At 38.0% G+C, this 21,234-nt stretch overlaps 1 protein-coding gene and 1 pseudogene across 2 annotated transcripts; both read left to right on the top strand.

Annotated features, from left to right (window-relative positions):
- Positions 1-6,688: 6,688 nt before the first annotated feature.
- Positions 6,689-7,702, top strand: LOC126584494 (uncharacterized; annotated as a pseudogene).
- A 9,791-nt stretch (positions 7,703-17,493) lies between these two features.
- LOC126585264 (protein SOMBRERO-like) lies at positions 17,494-19,963 on the top strand. Of its 2 annotated transcripts, none has more exons than XM_050249668.1 (4): positions 17,494-17,717; positions 18,087-18,306; positions 18,478-18,758; positions 19,075-19,963. In XM_050249668.1, the coding sequence occupies exons 2-4, from the start codon at positions 18,135-18,137 to the stop codon at positions 19,729-19,731; spliced, it is 1,110 nt and encodes a 369-aa protein (XP_050105625.1). In that variant the 5' UTR covers positions 17,494-17,717; positions 18,087-18,134; the 3' UTR covers positions 19,732-19,963. The 2 variants fall into 2 exon arrangements, with proteins under 2 accessions (XP_050105625.1, XP_050105623.1); XM_050249666.1 differs by having other exon boundaries at positions 17,495-17,717; positions 19,072-19,962.
- Positions 19,964-21,234: the final 1,271 nt, after the last annotated feature.

Below are 21,234 nucleotides of genomic sequence, written 5' to 3'. Positions count from 1 at the left end.
CTCTGTTAATAAATAGCATGCTAGTTCTACCCTCGTAATGGTACGCCCAATCGGATCAAAAGCTGAAAATAGAAAGAATTGTAAACAGTGCAGGAAAGTTAAGGAGAATAAAGGAAGAATTTGAGGCAAAAGGGAAAAGAGATTTCATTCATTCATCTTCTAACCCTAAAGGGCTGATCATTACACATTTATACCCCGACAAAAGAGTAAAACCCTAGCTAAGGATCATGGGCTTGAAAGACGGGACCATGCATTTATTCACAAAAAGGCCCGGTGCTGAAAATGAGGTGTGATGCCTAACTAGCAGGTCCTAACAACCCCTTTCCCATGAGACGAGGCCTGTTATCAGGGCTTAGTAGCGAGTGATGATTTCGTTAGCCTCCTCTCATGTGGCGTCCTCAGGTGGAAGGCCGGTCCACTGGATGAGTCATTTAGTAATTGCAGCGTTCTTCTTCTTGAACATTCCCCTATCTAAAACTTTTTCTGGTTGCCAAGGCAAGAATCATGTGGAATCAATGGGAGGCAGATTCTGGGTTGGAGTGATAGCATCACCAATCTTCTTCTTCAACAAGGAGACATGGAAGACGGGGTGGATCTTGGAGTCTCAGGGCAAATTTAAGTGGTATTCCATGGCACCGATGCAAGCCTTCACTTGGAATGGTCCATAAAATTTTGAAGCAAGTTTGTTAAATGTTCTTGTTGCTACGGACTGCTGACGGTAGGGCTGAAGTTTGAGATAAACCTAATCACCAACATTGAATTCACGGTATGTGCGTCCCTTATCATAAATTTGCTTCATGCGATTCTGAGCAAGGTGCAAGTTTGCACGCAAGAGGCGTAGCATCTTGTCGCGGTCCTGCAAAGTTTCATCAACTGAGTGAACAACTGTAGTCCTGGGCAAGTAGGCCTGAATTGAAGGGGGTGGCACGCCGTATAACGCCTGAAATGGCGACATCTTAATGGCCAACTGAAATGTGGTGTTGTACCACCATTCAGCCCATGAAAGGAGGGTAGCCCACTTGTAAAGACGATCAGCCGAAAAACAGCGAAGAAAATGCTCCAATGTACGGTTGAGGACCTTGGATTGGCCATCAGATTGAGGGTGGTAGGCTGAGCTGCGACAAAGTTTGGTGTCTTGGTTTTTGAAAAATTCTTTCCAAAAGTGACTTAGGAATGTGGGATCACGGTCAGATACAATTGATTTGGGCATGCCGTGGAGGCGAAAAATCTCTTTGATGAAGGTGTCCACAATGGAGGCAGCTGTATATGGGTGCTTGATTGGGATGAAGTGACCATACTTAGTTAAATGATCGACAACAACCAAAATAACTGTGTAGCCATTAGATGGTGGCAACCCTTTTACGAAGTCAAGTGCGATGTCCTACCAAATGCCATTGGGAATAGGAAGAGGCTGCAGGAAACTCGGCGGTTTAATCGTCTCATTGTTCTACCTTTAGCACTCCTGGCAAGTAGACATGAAGTGCTTGATGTCCTTACGCATACCTAGCCAAAGAAAGTTGCGGGAGACACGGTGGTAGGTTAGAAGGAAACCTGAGTGACCCCCTTGCAATGAAAAGTGAAATTCATCCAATATTTTTGTACGCCACTGTGATGAAAGATGGACAAAGACACGCTACTTGTAATGAATGATACCATTAACCAGTGAGAAACCTCGAACACTTGAGTTTGGTGTCTGTATTAAGGAAGGCCATAGATGTTAGACTTGTTGGTCTGTCGCATACGATTGCTGAAGTGCAAGAATGCAATCAAAAATAGGGGAGGATAAACCCATAAGAAGGAGTAGTTCAAGTAGGCAGGAAAAGGCATTCGGGGCACGATTTGCGAACCCGGTCTATAATCCACCGTGTAATTATATCCGAGCAGTTTCACCAGCCATTTCTGTTGTTGAGGTGTTGAAATACGATGTTCTAAGAAGTGTTTTATGGGTTTGTGATCGGTCACGATACGAAAGTGTTGACCCAGTAAATAATGTCTCCAATTTTGCACAGCGAAGACGATGGCAAACATCTCTTTGTTATAGGAAGGGAGGCCGAGATTACGACTGGACAAAGCCTTACTGAGGTAAGCTATGGGGCGACCTTCTTGACATAAAACAACACCTATACCGACACCCGACGTATCTGTTTCGATTACAAACTGTTTATTGAAGTCAAGAAGTGCAAGAATTGGTGTAGTAGCAAGTGCCTGTTTAAGCTTATCAAAGGCAGCAATGGATTTAGTGTCCAAGAGAAATTGCCCTACTGTAGCATGTTGGTCAAGGGCTTAGCAATAAGGCCATAATGACGGACGAACTTTCGATAATAGCCTGTTAAACCCAAGAAGCAACGGAGACCTTTGATGGACTGAGGTTTTGGCCAATCAACAATGGTCTTTATTTTGGAATTGTCAACTGCCACCCCCTGTGCCGAAATGGAGTGTCCTAAATAATCAACAGTGGCTTTCCCAAAAGAACATTTGGTAAGCTTGACTCTCATGCTGTTAGAAGACAAAATTTGAAAAACAGTCTCCAAATGGGAGATGTGAGTAACCAACGAAGAACTATACACAAGGATATCATAAAAAAAAAAACTAATACAAACTTACATAAGTAAGGCCGAAATATCGAATTCATCAAGGCTTGAAAGGTGGATGGAGCATTAGACAAACCAAAGGGCATGACCAAGAATTCGAAGTAACCGTCATGTGTGCGAAAACCTGTTTTGGGAATGTCTTCTGAACACATCCGAATTTGGTGGTAGCCAAACCGGAGGTTTAGCTTGGAGAATATAGCAGCACCATGTAATTCGTCAAGTAACTCATCTACCGCAGGAATTGGAAAACGATCCTTGACATTGGCTGCATTTAATGCTCTATAATCAATGCAAAGACGCCAAGAATCATCCTTTTTTTTTTCACTAGGAGAACTGGAGAGGAAAAAGGGATACTACTACTCCGGATGACTCCTGAATGAAGAAGGTCATGCACCTGCCATTCTATTTCAGGTTTTTGGGAATGGGGATAATGATATGGACGTACATTGATGGGGGTAGTGTTTGGTAATAGAGGGATTTTATGGTTAATAAGCCGTTGGGGAGAAAGACTCGTGGGGATGGAACATAGGTGTTGATATTATGTGAGGAGTGATACAATGGCGAGGTGGGTATTAGGAGGTGGGGAAAGTGATGGTTCGGTGGGTGGGGTGTGGTGGGTGGCTGGGCAGTGATCAAGCCTTGAAGTGTATGGATCGTGCCCTGAACGTTGAAGATCATGGTTTTGTTTTTGAAATGCCACCCTATATACCCAAGTGATTCTAACCACGCTGAGCCCAGAATGATGTCATAGCCAGGGATGTCCAGAAGTAGGAATGAACCCATAAGGGTGTAACCTTGTAGTGTAACTGAGACATTAAGAGCAAGGTATAAAAAATCCATAATATCAGAGATATTTCGTCGATATTATCTTTTTTTAGGGAGTCCGATAATTCTACACATATCCGATAGGTTTTCGTCAAAATATCGAGATAATATCGATAATATTGCGATATTAGCGATATTATCGCGACATTGCTTGAAGGCGACGCCGATGGAGTAGACGGCGACGGGCATGAGGGCCTTGAGCATCTGGATGAAGGAGACAGAGAGGAAGATGTAGGCGGAGTTGGAGAGCCAGAGGTAGAAGTCGCGGGACATGGTGACGGGCTCGACAAGGAGGAAGGCGAGGGAGGAGCAGAGGGAAAGGAAGTAGAGGGCGCCGATGGGGATGACCGATTTGAGGTAGAGCCACGGGGTATGTATGTTGCTTGGCTCTTAGTTGAAAAGGGGTGCGAAACTAAGAAACAATGGAGAGATTAAAAGCCTTTCCAGATTTTCTAGAGAGAGATGGGCAAATTGGGGTTTATTTTAGCCTTTGATTTAGAATCCTAAGAAATTCACTACATGGATGCATGGCATGTGGCCAGCCTTGTCTGTTGAAAGGGATGGTCTGCTACGGAGAGATAGAGAGCCTTTTGAGGCTCTGGGCTCGAGGCAAGGGCAAAAGATGTAGCAGCTGCTAGGGTTTTTCAATTCAAACAGGAAGCTGCTGCATCAGCATATATTGTAGTTGTCGCTGCACTTTGACACAAGTGTGGACTTGGACGTGTCGGGCCGTGTTTCTCTTCAATAGCACCAGGTCTTCAGATCGAATCCAGGTGATCTTTGTCCTTTTTCTTCTTTTCTTTTTGTTTTATTATTTGTTTATTTTAATTTCTTTGTTTTCTTTTCTATTTTCCTTTTCTTCTAGTTTATTTATTTTAGGCTTTTGTTTTATCTTTTACAGTTTTTATTTGTGTTCTTCAATCTTTGTTTATTTTTACACACCTTGAGGACAAGGTGTGCAATAAGTTTGGGGGTGGGAAAGTAAAATTTTAGGATTTTAATTTTTTAGGCTTTTGTGTAAAATATTGTACTAATTCATTATATATAAATGATTATGGTGTGTTTAAACTTCTTTCATTAATTACTACATATTTTCTACACTTACAAAGTTTGCCAGCTCACTATATAATCAACTTAAATCAGTTAAAATCCATCATGCAATACATTTCCTTCCAATTTTTTGTGATAAACTAATAGATAATTGACTAAATAAACATCCTGCAAAGTTTCAATAAAAATTTCCAAGTTTTTCTTACAATTTCCGTGGTTTCCATATTATTTTTATCGATATCGATAATATCCCGATATTTCCATCGATATTTCCGTGTTTTTGGACTACCGATATTTCCGATATCATCGATATTTTATACCTTGATTAAGAGCTCTCTGGGTCGCTGTAACTTGTTTATGAGCAGCTGTGGTGAAATGAACTGGGTCAACTTGTTCAGTTTGCAAGTCTAATTGATGGGCAATATCAAGGTGGAGCAGATTGCAAGCAGCGCCTAAATCAATAAAAATATAAATAGGATGGGATTAAATAGAGCCTTTTAATCGCATAGGTTGACCCACGATAAGACCCGGTATCGAACAAAGCTCCAGCATGTGACAAGCAGTATCGGGAAATGGGTGTTCCTCCGATTGGCAATCATGAAACTCTGTGGTGTCGTCTTCTGGGCTGGTTGCATCAAGTAATACAAACATGGGAGCTTTGCATTTATGTTCTGGAACGTGAGGTTCTGAGCGATTGAAACATTCCTTTTTTCGTATCTTTTCTTGGACCTCAGCGGGAGTTAACCTCTTAAATGGACCAATAAGGGGCTGTGGTGATTTAGGGGTGGGAAGGGCGGGTGTGGGTGTAGGGTTGGGTGAAAAGGTAGAGGAAGGGTATGGCCGAGAGTATGCCGGACGGGACGTTTGTTTGGCCTGATTCTTGGTTTCAAAAATTTTTGCTAATTTTTTAGCTTGGTGTAAGGAATCTGGTTCCAGTGCTAAGACATCATGGCGAATGTCCTCCTTGAGGCCACCCAAAAAGACATGTTTCAACTGATTCTCGGTCCAATCAATGACCCAACACGATAGCTTAGTAAAATCAGCAATATACTCATCCACAATGCCTATTTGTTGAATGTGGGTGAGTTGGGATTCAATATTGGCTCTATCACCTCCACCAAAACGCTGGAGCAACAGGTCAACAAATAAACTCCAATTATCTCGGCCATATCGCTATTCCAAACCGTGCATCCAAATAGATGCATCAACACCAAAATTACATGATGCCACAAGTACCCATTGATAGGGAGGGACCTCGTAATAGTCGAGGTAACGTTCGGCCATAGCTAACCAGCCATAAAGGTCATCCCCATTAAAATGAGGGAGTTCCATTTTGATGTTTTTAATGAGATGGGATGTGTTTGTGTAGGGAGGTAGGGTTGTAGGTGTGTGGGGTGCAGAAACAAGGGTTAGGGATGGGATAACATGGAATGAAGGAGAAATAGGCGAAAGAGAGGTGTATGAGTGGGGTGAGAAGATGGAGGAAGAGGGTTGTGGCTGCTGGGAGTAGGAGGGTCGACTTGTGATGGTAGATGGGGATGGGTGGGTTCGGGTAGAATGAATGGAGGTGGGGATTGGGGCGAGATTGGGAGTTGGGGGTGTTAGATAAGCTGAGGCCTGAGAATGTGGTGGTCGGGTCGAATAGGGAATGGAAGGATGGTTGCATGTTGAATGTAGCATGGCGTGTAGGAGTGGGGTTAACTAAGGAAACGGAGGTAGCGAGTTGGGGAAGAGGGTGAGTTGATTTGAGGAGACACAACTCATCAAGCATCAAGGATTGGAAAGCTGCGAACTGAGTAGTCATGGCGTTTTGGAAGGATGTATTGGAAGTGGTGATCTGATCTAGGGTCTTTTGGAAGGAAGCTTGCTGAGTTTCCAGGGATGAAAGGGAGTCACAGACATCTTCTACCTGGTTGCGAAGATGCTCATGACTAACATCAACTGCAGCAGCTATGGCATCGGGGTCAGAGCTCGGGGAAGGGGTGTTTTTGCCCATGGGTCGCTAGGCTCTGATGCCAATTGGTACGCCCAATCGGATCAAAAGCTGAAAATAGAAAAAATTGTAAACAGTGCAGGAAAGTTAAGGAGAATAATGGAAGAATTTAAGGCAAAAGGGAAAAGAGATTTCATTCATTCATCTTCTAACCCTAAAGGGCTGATCATTACACATTTATACCCCGACAAAAGAGTAAAACCCCAGCTAAGGATCATGGGCTTGAAAGATGGGACCAGGCATTTATTCACAAAAAGGGCCGGTGCTGAAAGAGAGGTGTGAGGCCCAACTGGCAGGTCCTAACAAGCAACAACTCGGTCTGAGTCGAACTCACTCCCCTGCTACGAGTTATCTCAACCATTCACATCGCTGTAGAGCAACATCCTCCGTCTCGCTTCGGTTCTGTCATGGGAACCGAAAAGTCAAGACCAAAGCCTCCAACGCAGATAACCAAGGAGTGAAATTGGAAGAGAAAATTGAGGAGGAGGAAGAAGAAGAATTTCAAGTGCTGACGGCCATGAAAGCGGTTTCAACGACATTGTAATCGTCGACACTCCGAAATCGAGAATGCTGCTCCTCGATTCTTCTCGTATGTGTTTCTTTACATATTTTTCCTCAATCCAATTATTACCCATTTTTTTGTTCTGCATTTTTATGTTGTTTTTGTTTTGGGTTCGTGCAGATAATGTGCATAGCATTGTTTACAAGGACCAGAAGTGGACTGCTTCCTACTGGGTATGTGTATTTAAATGTGCTGAAGCACCCAAGTTCGAATCTTCCTCACGTAGTTTAGATTTGATAAGAGTATCGCTCAAATATGTGAAAGAAAGTCTCTGTATTGTGTTGCATTGTGCAGGATGAGTTTGCTAGCTTGCCTGCTATTGTTCCGAAAGGTCCTATTGCCATCCTTGGCTTGGTAATTCATTTCAGTTTGAACAAATGTTGGGTATCTTGTGAAATACCTTTAGTATTGTAAATAGTGATTTCCTGACTACAAGTTTTGTTGAATTGTTCAAGTCAGGGTGGTGGAACAGCTGCTCATTTGATGCTCAACTTGGGGCCATCATTGCAGCTTGAAGGTTGGGAATTGATCAAATTGTGAGTGTTTTTGAAAAGTATTTGACTTGACTTCATAGGTTTGAACTATCTTTTATAATTGCACTACATGAACTATACATATGTAAATGAAAGCTTATTTATGACATTGAATTAATATCATGTGGGTATGGTAACTTAAAGAACACATTGGGACTATTGACCAAAGGACTCAAAATCGCTTCCTTTCGGTTTAAAGTGTTATCTACCAAGACATCTCTACTACTAAGCAGTTCTATGTGATTTCTGATGTAATTTGTCTGGTGGCTGCAATGCTATTGCAGCAATGCCAAGATGCTTTAGTGTTGGCCTTATATTATCTTGTATGGCATTTTTAGCGTAATTATAGGTCATGGGAATCATAAGACTAGGTCGTGGCAATCTTCAAATCGTGTACACCGGAATGAAATCATGTTGAAGGTGTGGGCCTGCTAATGGAAAGTTTTCTGTCCATTGTTTAGGAGAGAACATGTAAGGCAGCTCATTGTTCACCCTTGTTTCCCTAACTGGTGCTTGAAAATCTTATATTCGTGGAAAACTAAACAAGTGGCACCAAGATCTAAGGTCTTAGCCCTTAGCGGCACCTTATAAGAACAATAATTGAAACAAATTCTTTCTGGAAGAAATGCAGAAACAGAGTATCATGTGCTGAAAATTATTTAGCTGTAAGAAAATTCCTTTTGAAATTTGATAAGTTATGGAAATAACTCTATTCTCAAATAGCTGAAAAATTTGCCAAACTACTCAAGAAGTTAAGAACACAAGGTCAACAACATTTAGATTAACAGTGTAAAGGTCACTGACAAGAAAAATATCACTTAAAAAAAAATTGCTTGGTCTGCAATAATTTCTTGAAAATGTTACCTTCCAAAGTTGTACTATCTCATCTGTTTAGCTCTGACAGCTAAAGTCACTACGCAGCAGTTTACTGAATATGTACTTGGACGTGTGATTAGCATGATTAAACTAATATGTGGGATTCATCAAGGTTATAATTTTCTGTTTTTCCATATGTTTAATCTTGGTAAAATCATATTTGCATCTGCTATATGCTAGGATCTGTTCATGGTGAATGCTTCCTTACTCAATATTTCAAAAATTTTAGTTGATTGATAAAGCAAGAGAATATCTTGGGCTGTCTGATCTTGACAAGCAAACTCAAGCTGGTGGCATACTTAACGTTCATATTGGCGATGCACTTTCTCCTTCAGTTAATATTCCTGGAGGATATGCTGGTGAGATCCTTGTATACATGGCTCATTGTATTACCCGGAGCACATTCTTCTGTTTCTTTGGATGTTGTGCTCAGATTCAAGGGTTTGTTTGTAATTTTTGTACTCGTGCATACTTCCCAAGTACATACATTGTTTATACCTCATTTTTTGCAATTCCCTACAGTTCCGTCCCTAGTGTATTACTAACTTGTTCTTGTAGTAAATATCAGGCATTGTCGTTGACTTGTTTTCTGATGGAAAAGTTTTGTCACAGTTGCAAGAGGTATGAAGAATGCTATCTTACTATCTTCTCCAAAATTTAATACACTTCATCTCCATACAATCATCTTGTCGTCAAGCCCACTTTTTACGCATAGCTATCTGGATTCTGGAAACATATAGAGAATGCTATCCACTTGAACAACCTTATTCTGAGTTTCATTAGAAAGACCTAGAAGTAGTTTTTGAAAGGGTGTAGTGATATTTCAGTGAGAATTTATGCAGAGAATGCAGTTATTTAATCAAGGAATAACGGGAGGAGCAAGCAAATAAGGAGAGAGAAACACCTATGGATTTAGACTCAAAAGAGTCTCCTAGTCATCTTGAATGTGCAGAAGAAATGCGCAAATGACATTCAGAATACTGCCTTGACTTGGCCAGCCTCAAATGTCATTCAGAATACTGCTTTGACTTGGCCAGAGAAAACAACTCTTGTAAACATGGATGTGAGGTTGAAAAGGGGAGCCTTGAAGGACCCATAGGAGAGTGATGCTAAATGTTGTTTAATTGAGGATCAAAATGAGTTGAAAGCTCAGTTACAAGGCATCGAAGTTTTAAGATCGATTAAATTGTAAGTTTTAATAAAATCAACAGGCTCACACAGTTAAGGACGTTTTGCAGAAGTTTGACTTTAGGGTTTAATACAGCTAATGAAGATTGAAACCAACAAAATGTCCAGCTGTTATGTACGTTCAAGTTACATGTTAAGGTAGGAGCTTGGTAAGTAAGAATATAGATCCTAGAATTTATTCTACCTAATAAGTTTGCTAGGAATGACTACTATGTACCTTCATACTTGCTAATTATATTTTGGCTATTATTCGTACAGCTGTCCTTTCTTCCACAGTAAGCTATGCTGTATCCAACTGCCTATATGCCTTGATATTTTCGTTGTCATCCATTATGACCGCATCACACGTTACCTTGTGCTTTAAATTATGTTTGTTTTGTATTTTATATGAAATGTTACAACTTGGTTGGAAATAAAGAATAAATTGATGCCGAATGGCCGCCTAATGGTGTGAATTGTGGCGGCATAAATGAAGCATCTGATGTCAGAAAGGAAGCAGCTCATCCAAAACATATATCCACCGATGACAGTTGGCTACAAAATTCTACTATCAAGGCATTATCTAAAGCATTCCCTGGACAAGTAGGGCTTGTTAGGTTGATAATCTTTTGATTAAGTATTTCCAGCTTGCAACATCTATTTACTTATCAGGATTGCACTAATTTATTTATTTTATCATATTTACAAACTGAAGTATGAATTTTAGATACTAATTATAACATATGAGCATACAAAACTACTGTTACAATGCAAATCCTTTGAGAAGATGAGCTATTTTTCTTGTTTATTGAAAATTTTGAAGTCTGAAAATACAATGGGCATGTTTTTCTGTTCAGTAAAACTAGAACGGCTGCAATCCTAGTTTAGTTCTTAAGCACCTTCTTTCAAAGTCTTCAACTGTTATTTGCAATCATGGCTGGAATAACAAGTTAGGTGTTCATGCACCTGTCTCCGTATTTGCGTGTGTGCATAAGCACAAAGCTCAATGAACTTGTTAGTGTGCCGCGCTGTTATAAATTATAATAACGATTGAGCTTGTGTTGTTCAGTTAACTTTGAGATCAAATTTAAATGCTTTTTTTAGTCAACCGTTACTTAGCTTGGTAATGAAGCTTAGATTGTCTGTCTGATTAGTGCTTGTGTTTGAATCTCGTTGTGGTTGGTCATTTCCTTGGTTTAAGGAATTAAGTTTTGAGTAACACTTTACTAGAACTGGTACTTTCCACTGAACATCCGAAGTGTCCTCTGCTGCTAAATATCTAAACATGAAACAGAAAAACCAAGCTAGTACTATTTACACAATATATATGATCAACTTCAGCTTCTTCCTTACACTCAATTCTGCAAATGTTTATGATAATTTTGGGTGCCAATTTGTTAATCGCTAATTTGCGCTTCTTGGCTTTTCTGTGCATGCATTCTCCAAGCCTTACATGGTTCTCATTGTCTTCGTTCTGCTCTGAGTAAATCATATTTTTGTTTCATTTAATAGGTTAATGCCTCTTATAATGAAGAAAACTCAGAGTTTGATGTTTGAACAGGTTAGCTGGAAGAAAATGCCACAAACTTTTGGTGAAAATTATCTTGCACTTACAGGACCTTTGCCAGAGGTGACTTCATGGTCTGATGCAGTAACAGGTCCATTGACAGAGTGTGAAACAATGGAGACCATGAGAACCTTGTTCTTGGAGATAACCACGGTGCATCCCCAAAAATTGCACGATCACAAAGAACGCTGCATCCGCTGAGGTTTGATCCGACAAGCAAGGGTTGAAACAGCCTATACTAAGATGTATACATTATCTGTATCTTATGCTTACAACTTGTTTGATTGTGGTAACTTGGTCAATTGAAGATTTGCTCCAGTGTATCAGTTTTTGCTACATGCATCCCAAATATATAAGATGAGATAAAGTGTTAGTGTTACACCTTCTTTTTTTTCCCCCTGAATTTTGCACAATATTAAGATTCTTCAGTATGATTGGAAACCAAAGATACGGTAGATACACATGGCGAAGAGAAAATCATGTTGCTCCTGTCCCTTTCCAAGTTTTCATATGCAAAACCATATTTTGATTACATGCTTGTCATTGGAGTACAGCTATGTCTGACATTCAGAATCTCAGATGTATCATGACATGTAACCCTATTGGTTTTTTGAAGTTAAGTTTTTATTAATTTGTTTATACAACGATATTTTTCCTTAAGAAGATTAAGACTAAGACAAACAAAAGTAAGCAATAATAATAGGGGTGTGCTATTCACACATCCCATTTTACTTCTCACACACCCCTTAATAATTTATGTCCGTTGATCTTCTTCAATTCATCCGATCCGACGGTCGAAAATTAAAAAGATGCGTGAGAAGTAAAATGAGGTGTGTGGATATCACAGCCCTAATAATTAGATACTAAATGCGTTATTCATTTAGTCAAATTTTAGAATTTTGATTACTTATAAGTGAAGAAAAATATATACGACATATATTATTAGACTGTAATGCTAATAACGAGTATATTTTATTATGTTAAATTCAGAAGTTATATCCAAAGAGAGAAAAGTCAAAGAGTGGAGGATTGATTTTGTGGTTTAATGGGACGAGCACAAAACGCGCCATAAGAGTGTTCACTTTGCATGCATCTAGGTCGCCATGCAAATTAATTTAGAGCAGAGCAGAGAGAGTGGAGTGGTTAATGAGTATTGGTGTTGGAGCTACAACAAGCATCATGGAAATGATGCGAGGAAGAATAGAAGCTCCCATACTCCATAGGATTCCCGTATTATAACATGTTTATTGATGAAATTAATGCAACACTTATAAAAGTAGTAGTGTTCGTAAAGGCAACGGCACCAGTACGTTGTTGCATGTAAATCGTAATTACAATAATTCTCTAAGAGAAATGCTAAGAAGAGTCTTTTAAAGTTGGACTCTTTATGAACTCTCAATCACCTAATAGTTTAACGTTAATTGTCGTACAAACATTATAAAATATTGTGTAAAAAACTGAATATGACAAAGTCTAGAAAAAGTCATACAGTTGAGAGAGTCTCCTTAGCTTTGTATTGTTGTCCTCATTAGAAACGCTTTAAAGAATTTAAGGGATCAACTCGGAACCAAAATTTGTTTTCAAGGACCAAAGTGGTACAACACCTAAAGTTCAGCAGGAAATTTCATAATTAACCCAATTTCTAAAAGCCATATCCAAATGTACATGTTGAGAGTGGAGAATAACTTTGTGGTTTATTTGGACCAACACAAAACTTCTCAAAAATATATATGCTTGCAAATTAATATTAGGGAGAACAAAATTTTTAAATCAAATTTGTAAATTAAATGATGTGGTTACAGATTATTGGATTATTAATTAAGTGTCGATTAACGTGCTTATTTCTTAGTAGTGACACATCATTTAATTTGCAATTTGATTTAAAACTCCCTAACATTACGCATACTTGCATGCATATAGGGTTAGACCATGGAAATTAATTGAGTGCTGACCAGATCTCCAGAGTTATGAATTAATGATTGTTGGAGGTCCAACAAGCATCATGGAAATGAGCGTTTAGGGTTCATGATGCGAGGAGGAGAATAGAAGCTCCCATGCTCCATAGGATTCCATTCTATATTTGATGAATTTAATGCTGCGAGTGAAGTTTATAAAAGTGTTCGTAAAGGCAACGGCACCAGCTGTGTTGTTGCATGTAAACAATGAGTAATGTTATTCATATTATGTTTTTATACCATATTTTTATATCATCTTAGGTGGCATCTGATGTGGACAGTCACATTATTTGAAAAATTTGCAAAATCCAAGGAGAGAAAGGAGAAAGACTCCTCGTATATTACAATCATCATTTAATTAACTAATTTTTCTTAATTATTAGTTTATTAAATAGTGAACTAAATTTAAAAATCTAATTAATTCAAATGATGTGGTTGTCCACATGAAATGCCACATAAGATGGTATGAAAATGTGGTACAAAAACATGGTATGAATAATATTACTCATAAACAATATATAATTATACAATGTATATACACACATATACATACATACAAGATTGGTATACACAAAACCAGTGGTACTCCTCTACTGCATGAAGTAATATGAGTATGTATATAATAGAGGAACGCTCATTTAAGAGATTTTTTAATGTGCTTGAAATACGACATTGTACGGCATATGTCATTATATAAGTTGAGACATTTTTTTTCCAAGTATTCTTTCACTTATATAATAACATATAAAGTATATGATTGTATTTTGAAAGTACTGAAAAATATCTCCATCCATTCAGCGTGTTTGACCAGGAAATATGTGCATATGGAAGATTGCGTAGGAATCCCTTTGCGTCTGAATGGTATTGAAACAAAGCCATCCGAATCCCGGCTCCCTGTATTGCATTTGGTATTAAATTAAGCTAATCGAGGCCTTGAATCGTGTATTATGTGTTGAACAAGCACGTGTAAATGCCACGGACTTTAAGGATTCTGCTTTCTTATCGTCCGTATTCATATATAACTAAATATGATATTCCTTCATTTCTTTTTGTTATATATGTTTGGTTATTATATAAAATAGTTTTTGAGATTTGCATGATCAATAGAAATGGTTCCTAAGATTGAAATTCAATAAAAATAGTCTCTGGCATTGTCCACCATCCATGATTTTGGTCATTATGTTAAAATCTCTTTGGACAATTTTCAAAGCTTTGTAACTCAATCGTTTCTTAACCAAATTTGATCCATAATATATCAAAATGAAGATAGGAAAGTTTAGAATAAGATTATACCTATTTGGAAGCCCAATGGTTGCCGGAAATGGCCGGAAAATAGCTTGAAAGGTGATTAGTCCGCAGGAAAACTAGAATACTCACCGGAAACTGGGTAAACTCTAAATGTTCATAACTTCTTCAATACTCAATGAAATCGAGTGATTCAAAAATGAAAATCATACTTTTTGACGAGACGAAGATAATGATACCTTTTTCGAAGGCTAAATCACCGTGGTTTGGTCGGACAACGCTCGAAAGTGGCTAACTATTTTCGAGTTAGCCACTTTCGAGCAGTTTTCCGGCCTAACCAAGGCGAGTTAGTAGTAAAAAAAGATGCCATTCTCTTTGTCGCATCGAGAAGTATGATTTTTATTTTTGAATCACTCGATTTCGTTGAGTATTAAAGAAGTTATGAACGTTTAAGGTTTACCCAGTTTCCGGCGAGTTTTCCAGTTTTCCCGCGTACCAGTCACCTTTCAGGCTATTTTCCGGCCATCTCCGGCAATCATTGGGCTTCTAAATAGGTATAATCTTGTTCTACACTTTCTTATCTTCATTTTTTATATATTACGAGTCGAATTTGGTTAAGAATCGATTAAGTTATTAAAGTTTTGAAAATTGCCCAAAGAGTTTTTAACAGAATGACCAAAATCATGGATGGTGGACAATCTCAGTGACAATTTCTATTGATTTTCAATCTCAATGACCATTTCTATTGATTATACAAATCTCATGGACTATTTTGTATAATAACCCTATATGTTTTAGTTTTTTGAAACTTTATTACCTCCTCACCCCACAAGGCCAGGAACCAGGTCCATTGGGGGAACTTTTTCCATTCTTATTGAATACGTACTAGATAAATATTTTCTTGCCCATATTCTTGTGTTGTTAGATTATGAATTGGTAATTGATTAAATTATTAATCAATTTCACCTCTCTTATTTGAATGTGTGATTTAAATTTATAATCTAACAATATAGATATTGTCTCGTAAAGTGAGTCTAGCTAGTAATAGAGCCTTTATTTATTCATTCAATTATGCAAGGACTTTTAAATAGAATAATATGACCAAAGAATAAACTCAACGAGTGTTATATATATATATATATATATAGCAGTTAACTAGATAGTTAGATGAATGGAAGAGTCAATAGTCTAATAGGTTATTAATAGAAACTGAGATATTAAACAAAATTAGAAACCGACATAGTTAGATTGTTGATCACAATATGATATAGAAGATATAAGCAGTGTATATATATAGAGTTCATAATCTTTAAGGAGAAGTTCCATTCTCCGTGGAAGTTGTAACAGAATAAAAAACCGACGTTAAACTATGGATTACATGCACTATTAGGATTTAGGTGATGTGGTACATTATCACGATCAGGTCAAGTGGATCACCGGAGATAAATGTAGCTAGCCTTGGCTTTGGTTGCAATCGGTAGGACACACCATATGTTTTCATCAATTTCGGGTGGTTTTTATGGTTTCTTTTACAGATCAACACTTAATAGTTTATAGTTCTACCTAGGATCCGGAATCATTATATGCTTCGAAGTCCTGGATCACGGTCGTCGATTGCATGCAGCACGGCATCCCATTCCCCTAAAACAATGCCAATATGGCAATGGGGGTGGATAAATAAGTAATATGGCATGTATGCACGTTTTGAACAACTAAATTAGGAACCTCTCAAGTTTCTCACTTGCACTGAATTTGATGCAAATTTTGTCACTTGATGAACGCGTTTCAGGGCACTCAGTCGATGACCCACGTACATCCATTGAGTTTGACCGCAGCTTTTAAAAAAAAATTCTAGCTTCTATAAGTTAAACTAATAATTAAATGAAGCGTGAAAAGAACTAGTTCAATGTAGCCATATAATTATAAATAAGGTATTTTTATGAATAATATTTGTGCAAAAGGGTCACATGGTTTTAAAAAAGATCTGATATGAACAAGGTTTGGAATGTAAAGGAATGAAAGAAAGAATTCTGTAATTCCTCTTTGACTCTGACCAAGTACTGTACATGAGCATGCGTAACTGAAGACAAATAGATAACACTGGATAGAAAAAGACGAAACATATTATTTAAAATTGAGAAAGAAGGAAAAATTGATTGTACTAAATGGGAATAAATTGACAGTTTTGCAGATTTTCTTCATCTGAATGAGGCGATATTGAGGATTAAGGTCTCCCGTTCAACGGACACTTACCAAATCCCCTTCACATCATACCCTCACGAGAAAACAAGACACCGCCCCCCTCTTACGTTATTAACCTACTAAAATTTACACCCTTTTTTTAGTTCATACGTCAAGTTAAATAGTAACGTTAGAAAAGACCACATAACTATATCACACTAGTGTACTAAATGATGTGGCAAATAATTAATACAACTAACATTCAATCAAATAAATTTATTAATTAACATGACATGTATACATCACTTGGCTTATCATATGATACACTAATGTGATACAAAAATGCAACCTCCCTAGTATTTCCTAAGTTAAAGGAAATGACATGGAGATCATGTTTTGGTACCACATAGATATTCCATTGTGATAAGTTATGTATACAAATCATGTTAATCGATATATTTATCTTACTAGATGTTGTGCATCATTAATCCCATCATGTAGTATAAAAAAGGTATCTCCTTGACATTACTAATCATTAACTTAATTATTTTCTACTTTCATTTTCTTCTTTTCCATATTTCATAACAGTAACACTAGTTGTAAATAGACGTGGGCTAACACATTTTGACACACAAAATTGACAAATTTACTAACACGTCTTCTAATACAGGTGGAAGACTCACATGTATTGCTAGTGTGTCAACAAGTATGTCAATTTTGTGTATGCAAATAATTTAAGGAACTGTTATTAGCATTCAAAAAATTCATTTTGCACTCCTAACAAGTGTATTTTTCTTTTTAATTATTGAAAATTTAGAGTGCAAAATAAGATTTTTAGAGTGCTATGACATAATTGTTTTTATATTGTTTATTGTTTGTTTCTTTATTTCTGTGCCCGCCTTCTTCTGTCAGAAGGAAGGCTTTAAACTCATCTATAACTCTCTCTCTCTCTCTCACTGTCTCCTTCTCCATCTCTCTCTCTCTCTCTCTCTCTCTCTCTCTCTCTCTCTCTCTCTCTCTCTAAACCTAGCTACGACATCGTGCCCTTGAAGCGTAGAAATCAGCAGTATTGCTTGCTCTCTCAGCTGTCTGCCTTTTTCCTGCGTTACCGGTTGTCTTCATTTCTTTGTTTCTGAGGGAATTTGGGAAGCCTTTCTAGCTACCGCAAAAAGGTATGCTACCTGCTTTTTGTTTTCTGTCTTCATGCATCTTTACACTTTATATGTTTCCCTTCATCTTTTCTTTCTTTTTTCCCAACTTTATTTCGACCTATATCTCTTATTCTTACATCTCATGGGACTTCTAGGTTGTATCGTAATTAATTTCCCTTGCTTACATACAACTAAAAACAAACATCTTTACTTCGGGGGATGAAACTCCATAGAATATGATTTAAGGGTTAATTATAAAGGTTTTTAGGGATTTTGTTAACTTTAGGGGATAAAAATCCATGGAATCTGAACAAATTTGTTTGAACGAGTGCAATTAATTAGTTCCTTTTAAATTCTACAAATAATGTCATGCATGCCTTTCTTTTTCAGGGTGCAAATTTACATATAAATCTGCATATATAAACGAGGAGGAGGAGGATGATGGCTGCAGGAAATGGACAATTGACGGTTCCTCCAGGGTTCCGATTCCATCCGACAGATGAGGAGCTTCTCTACTATTACCTCAGGAAGAAAGTGTCTTATGAAGCCATCGACCTTGATGTTATTGGGGAGGTGGATCTCAACAAACTCGAACCCTGGGACCTCAAAGGTGAGATTATATTTAGGGTTTTCACAAAAGCTTTTCTTAACACTTCAAAAAAGTCGTTGTGCACTCCTTCATATGTCCAAATGCAATTTCCTTCTTATATTTCTACATATCCTGAGCTCATTACGCTATGACTGTAAATTTTGGTAATAATTGTTAATTTTGTGCATGCAGAGAAATGCAGAATAGGGTCAGGGCCTCAGAATGAGTGGTACTTCTTCAGCCACAAGGATAAGAAATATCCAACAGGAACTCGTACAAACCGCGCAACCACAGCTGGGTTTTGGAAGGCAACTGGGAGAGACAAAGCGATCCACCTCACCAGCTCCAAGAGAATTGGCATGAGGAAAACCCTAGTCTTTTACACTGGCCGCGCTCCCCATGGCCAAAAGACCGACTGGATCATGCACGAGTATCGCCTCGAAGATGATAACATTACTGCTGATCAAGTTCAGGTAAAATATTGAAGTACAATTAATGTTTAAACACCACATTTGTTATTAGATTGCTTGACTGAATCACATTATATATGAGATGGAAAATAATTTCTGCACAGTTTTTCAGTTCAAATGTTGAAAAGGAAGAAGGTGTGCGTCTAAAAAAGTGTGAAAATCCATTTCCCTTAATTGATACATGATGTGTCAATTTATCGAATGTCATTTTAATTTGATGCAACAAGTGGATCTGATTGCATGTCACATCAAATAATGCTGTTTACTCGTGTCGATGTTCGAAATAACTAACATGTTATACTTTAATTTGATTCAGCAGGAAGATGGATGGGTGGTATGTAGGGTTTTCAAGAAGAAGAATCACAACAAAGGTTATCAACCAGAATTTGCTCATCATCAAGATCATCAAGAGCACGATCACTTCACGAACATGAAGGCAAGTGGTTCTCATGCCCCGATACTACTAGATCATCACGATCATCATCAGCAAAAACAAAATCACCATCGTCTGGAAGGACTATATGATTACCCTAGTAGCTTTGATCACGCTGGATCCATGCACCTCCCACAGCTGTTCAGTCCAGAGTCGGCTGTCGCTGCTTCATCCTTTGTATCACCGCACAATATCAACTTGAACACGATGGACATTGAGTGTTCCCAAAACCTGTTAAGGCTAACATCCACCGCCGCCGCGGCAGCTGCAGCAGCATCTGGTAATTGTGGACTCGTGCAACAGCAGGAGAGGTCCTTCATCAGTGGTGGTGATTGGACATTCTTGGACAAGCTCCTTGCATCTCATCAGAACCTCGATATTAATCACTCAACGTCGCAAACCAAATGCAACCCTTCTTCATCGACTCAACAACTTAGTAACTCTCATGATCATGATCATGTGGGTACTTCATCATCAACGCAGCAGAGATTCCCATTTCAATACCTTGGGTGCGGAACTGACTTCTTAAAATTTTCCAAGTAGCTAGCTAAGGCGGCTAGGGCTCTACAAACCCGCAAAGTCGCGGATCGATGGATACAGTGTACTTCATGCATGGATGGATGTCCATCCTATATCATTAAGCTGTACGGCAGTCTTTTTCAGTCTTAATTGTTTTGGTAGTTATATTACAAACTTGGCTCAGATTCTATATCCTTTCCTAATTAATTTATTACTTCTCCTTTGGCATCAAAATGTATATAACTAAATTCAAACAAGAACGAGATTCTCTTTCAAAAATACCTGGTAGCTTCCAATATATATATATATATATATATATTTATTTATTTATTCTAGCTAGTTTGAAATAAATTTCCATTACTACAAGAAAAACAGATTATAACCACTAAAATTCACAAAATGAGGTGGGTATAAAAGACATATCAATAGCTAATCGAGTAATTCAAAGACATATCAATGGCTACTGATCGTCTTCTAACCCACCTTATTATGTACAACTAATATTAGTGACTACTGCTAGTTTGTTTTAGTGCATATAATTAGTGACTACTGCTAGTTTATTTTAGTGCATATAAATTTATGTACATTCCTTTCTTTTAGGTAGCTAGTGTTAGGTTCTACATGATCTTCGATATATTTCTCGTCAAATTCGGTCATTAACTTGCGGATTGAAGGTCGAACCATGTCCATGTCCATGTTTGCATACGCGCACAAATGTACATTGACAAGGCTTAAACTTTGGTCACCAATTAGGCTCAACAGAACGGTCCACCAAAATTGATGGATAAGGCCTGGAAACCCGCCCCCAAAATAAAGCTATATAAGGAAAGGTCTGATATCTCCATCTCCTTACTCTCAAGATTAAATTATATATACATATGAGGAAATATGGAAGTGTCTCGCCATCTCCAACTCCCGCACTTTCCCTTATATATGTGTCAAACTTTTCCACAGACAATTGAACAAGGACTGAATTAAGTGTTTGGTCATACACACACACAAACACACGCACACACACACATACAAGCTGCCTGTTACGTAAGGTGAACATATATATCCATACTGAGCCTTCATCGATCATGCTAGAGCTAGGGTTCATCATCATTTGCTCGGTCGAGGAATGCTTTTGCACAGCGAAAAGCTTTAGAATATTATTTTCTGTTGCTTGTTTCTGTTCAATTGTTTTGTTACTTTGCGTGTCATTTCATTGTTATAAAATATTAGTATTTATGATTATTTGAGTTTGCTTGTTTAGTTAGTATATGGTCTAGCCCATCCGAATTAAGGTTTCTAGGTTTTACTCTCTATACATATAGCTTAAAGTTTAGCATGAATAACAAGTTAGTCACGATGTAACCTTTTAGGTTTTTGTAGCCGTTCTGACATTTTTATCTATTAATAATAATATTATTATTTTGTAATCTTATTCGTTGCACACTCTAATATTTAACTTAGTTGGTATCAGAGTAGGTTTGATCCTTCGAGATTTAACGTGCTTTTGTTCAGTATCAGTTTGTCTTGTTGCTG

The sequence above is a fragment of the Malus sylvestris genome, chromosome 10 (assembly GCF_916048215.2).
Source record: "Malus sylvestris chromosome 10, drMalSylv7.2, whole genome shotgun sequence".
Lineage (NCBI taxonomy): Eukaryota > Viridiplantae > Streptophyta > Magnoliopsida > Rosales > Rosaceae > Malus > Malus sylvestris.
Note: the sequence above shows the minus strand (reverse complement) of the source record. Positions and strands in the feature narration are given on the sequence as shown.

What these genes read in the sequence shown, in the direction of transcription:
- LOC126585264 (XM_050249666.1), top strand. Translation starts at nt 18,135, where the DNA reads ATGATGGCTGCAGGAAATGGACAATTGACGGTTCCTCCAGGGTTCCGA. An exon ending in CGAACCCTGGGACCTCAAAG is followed by an intron (nt 18,307 to 18,477) that starts GTGAGATTATAT and finishes TTGTGCATGCAG; the next exon opens with AGAAATGCAGAATAGGGTCA. An exon ending in TTACTGCTGATCAAGTTCAG is followed by an intron (nt 18,759 to 19,071) that starts GTAAAATATTGA and finishes AATTTGATTCAG; the next exon opens with CAGGAAGATGGATGGGTGGT.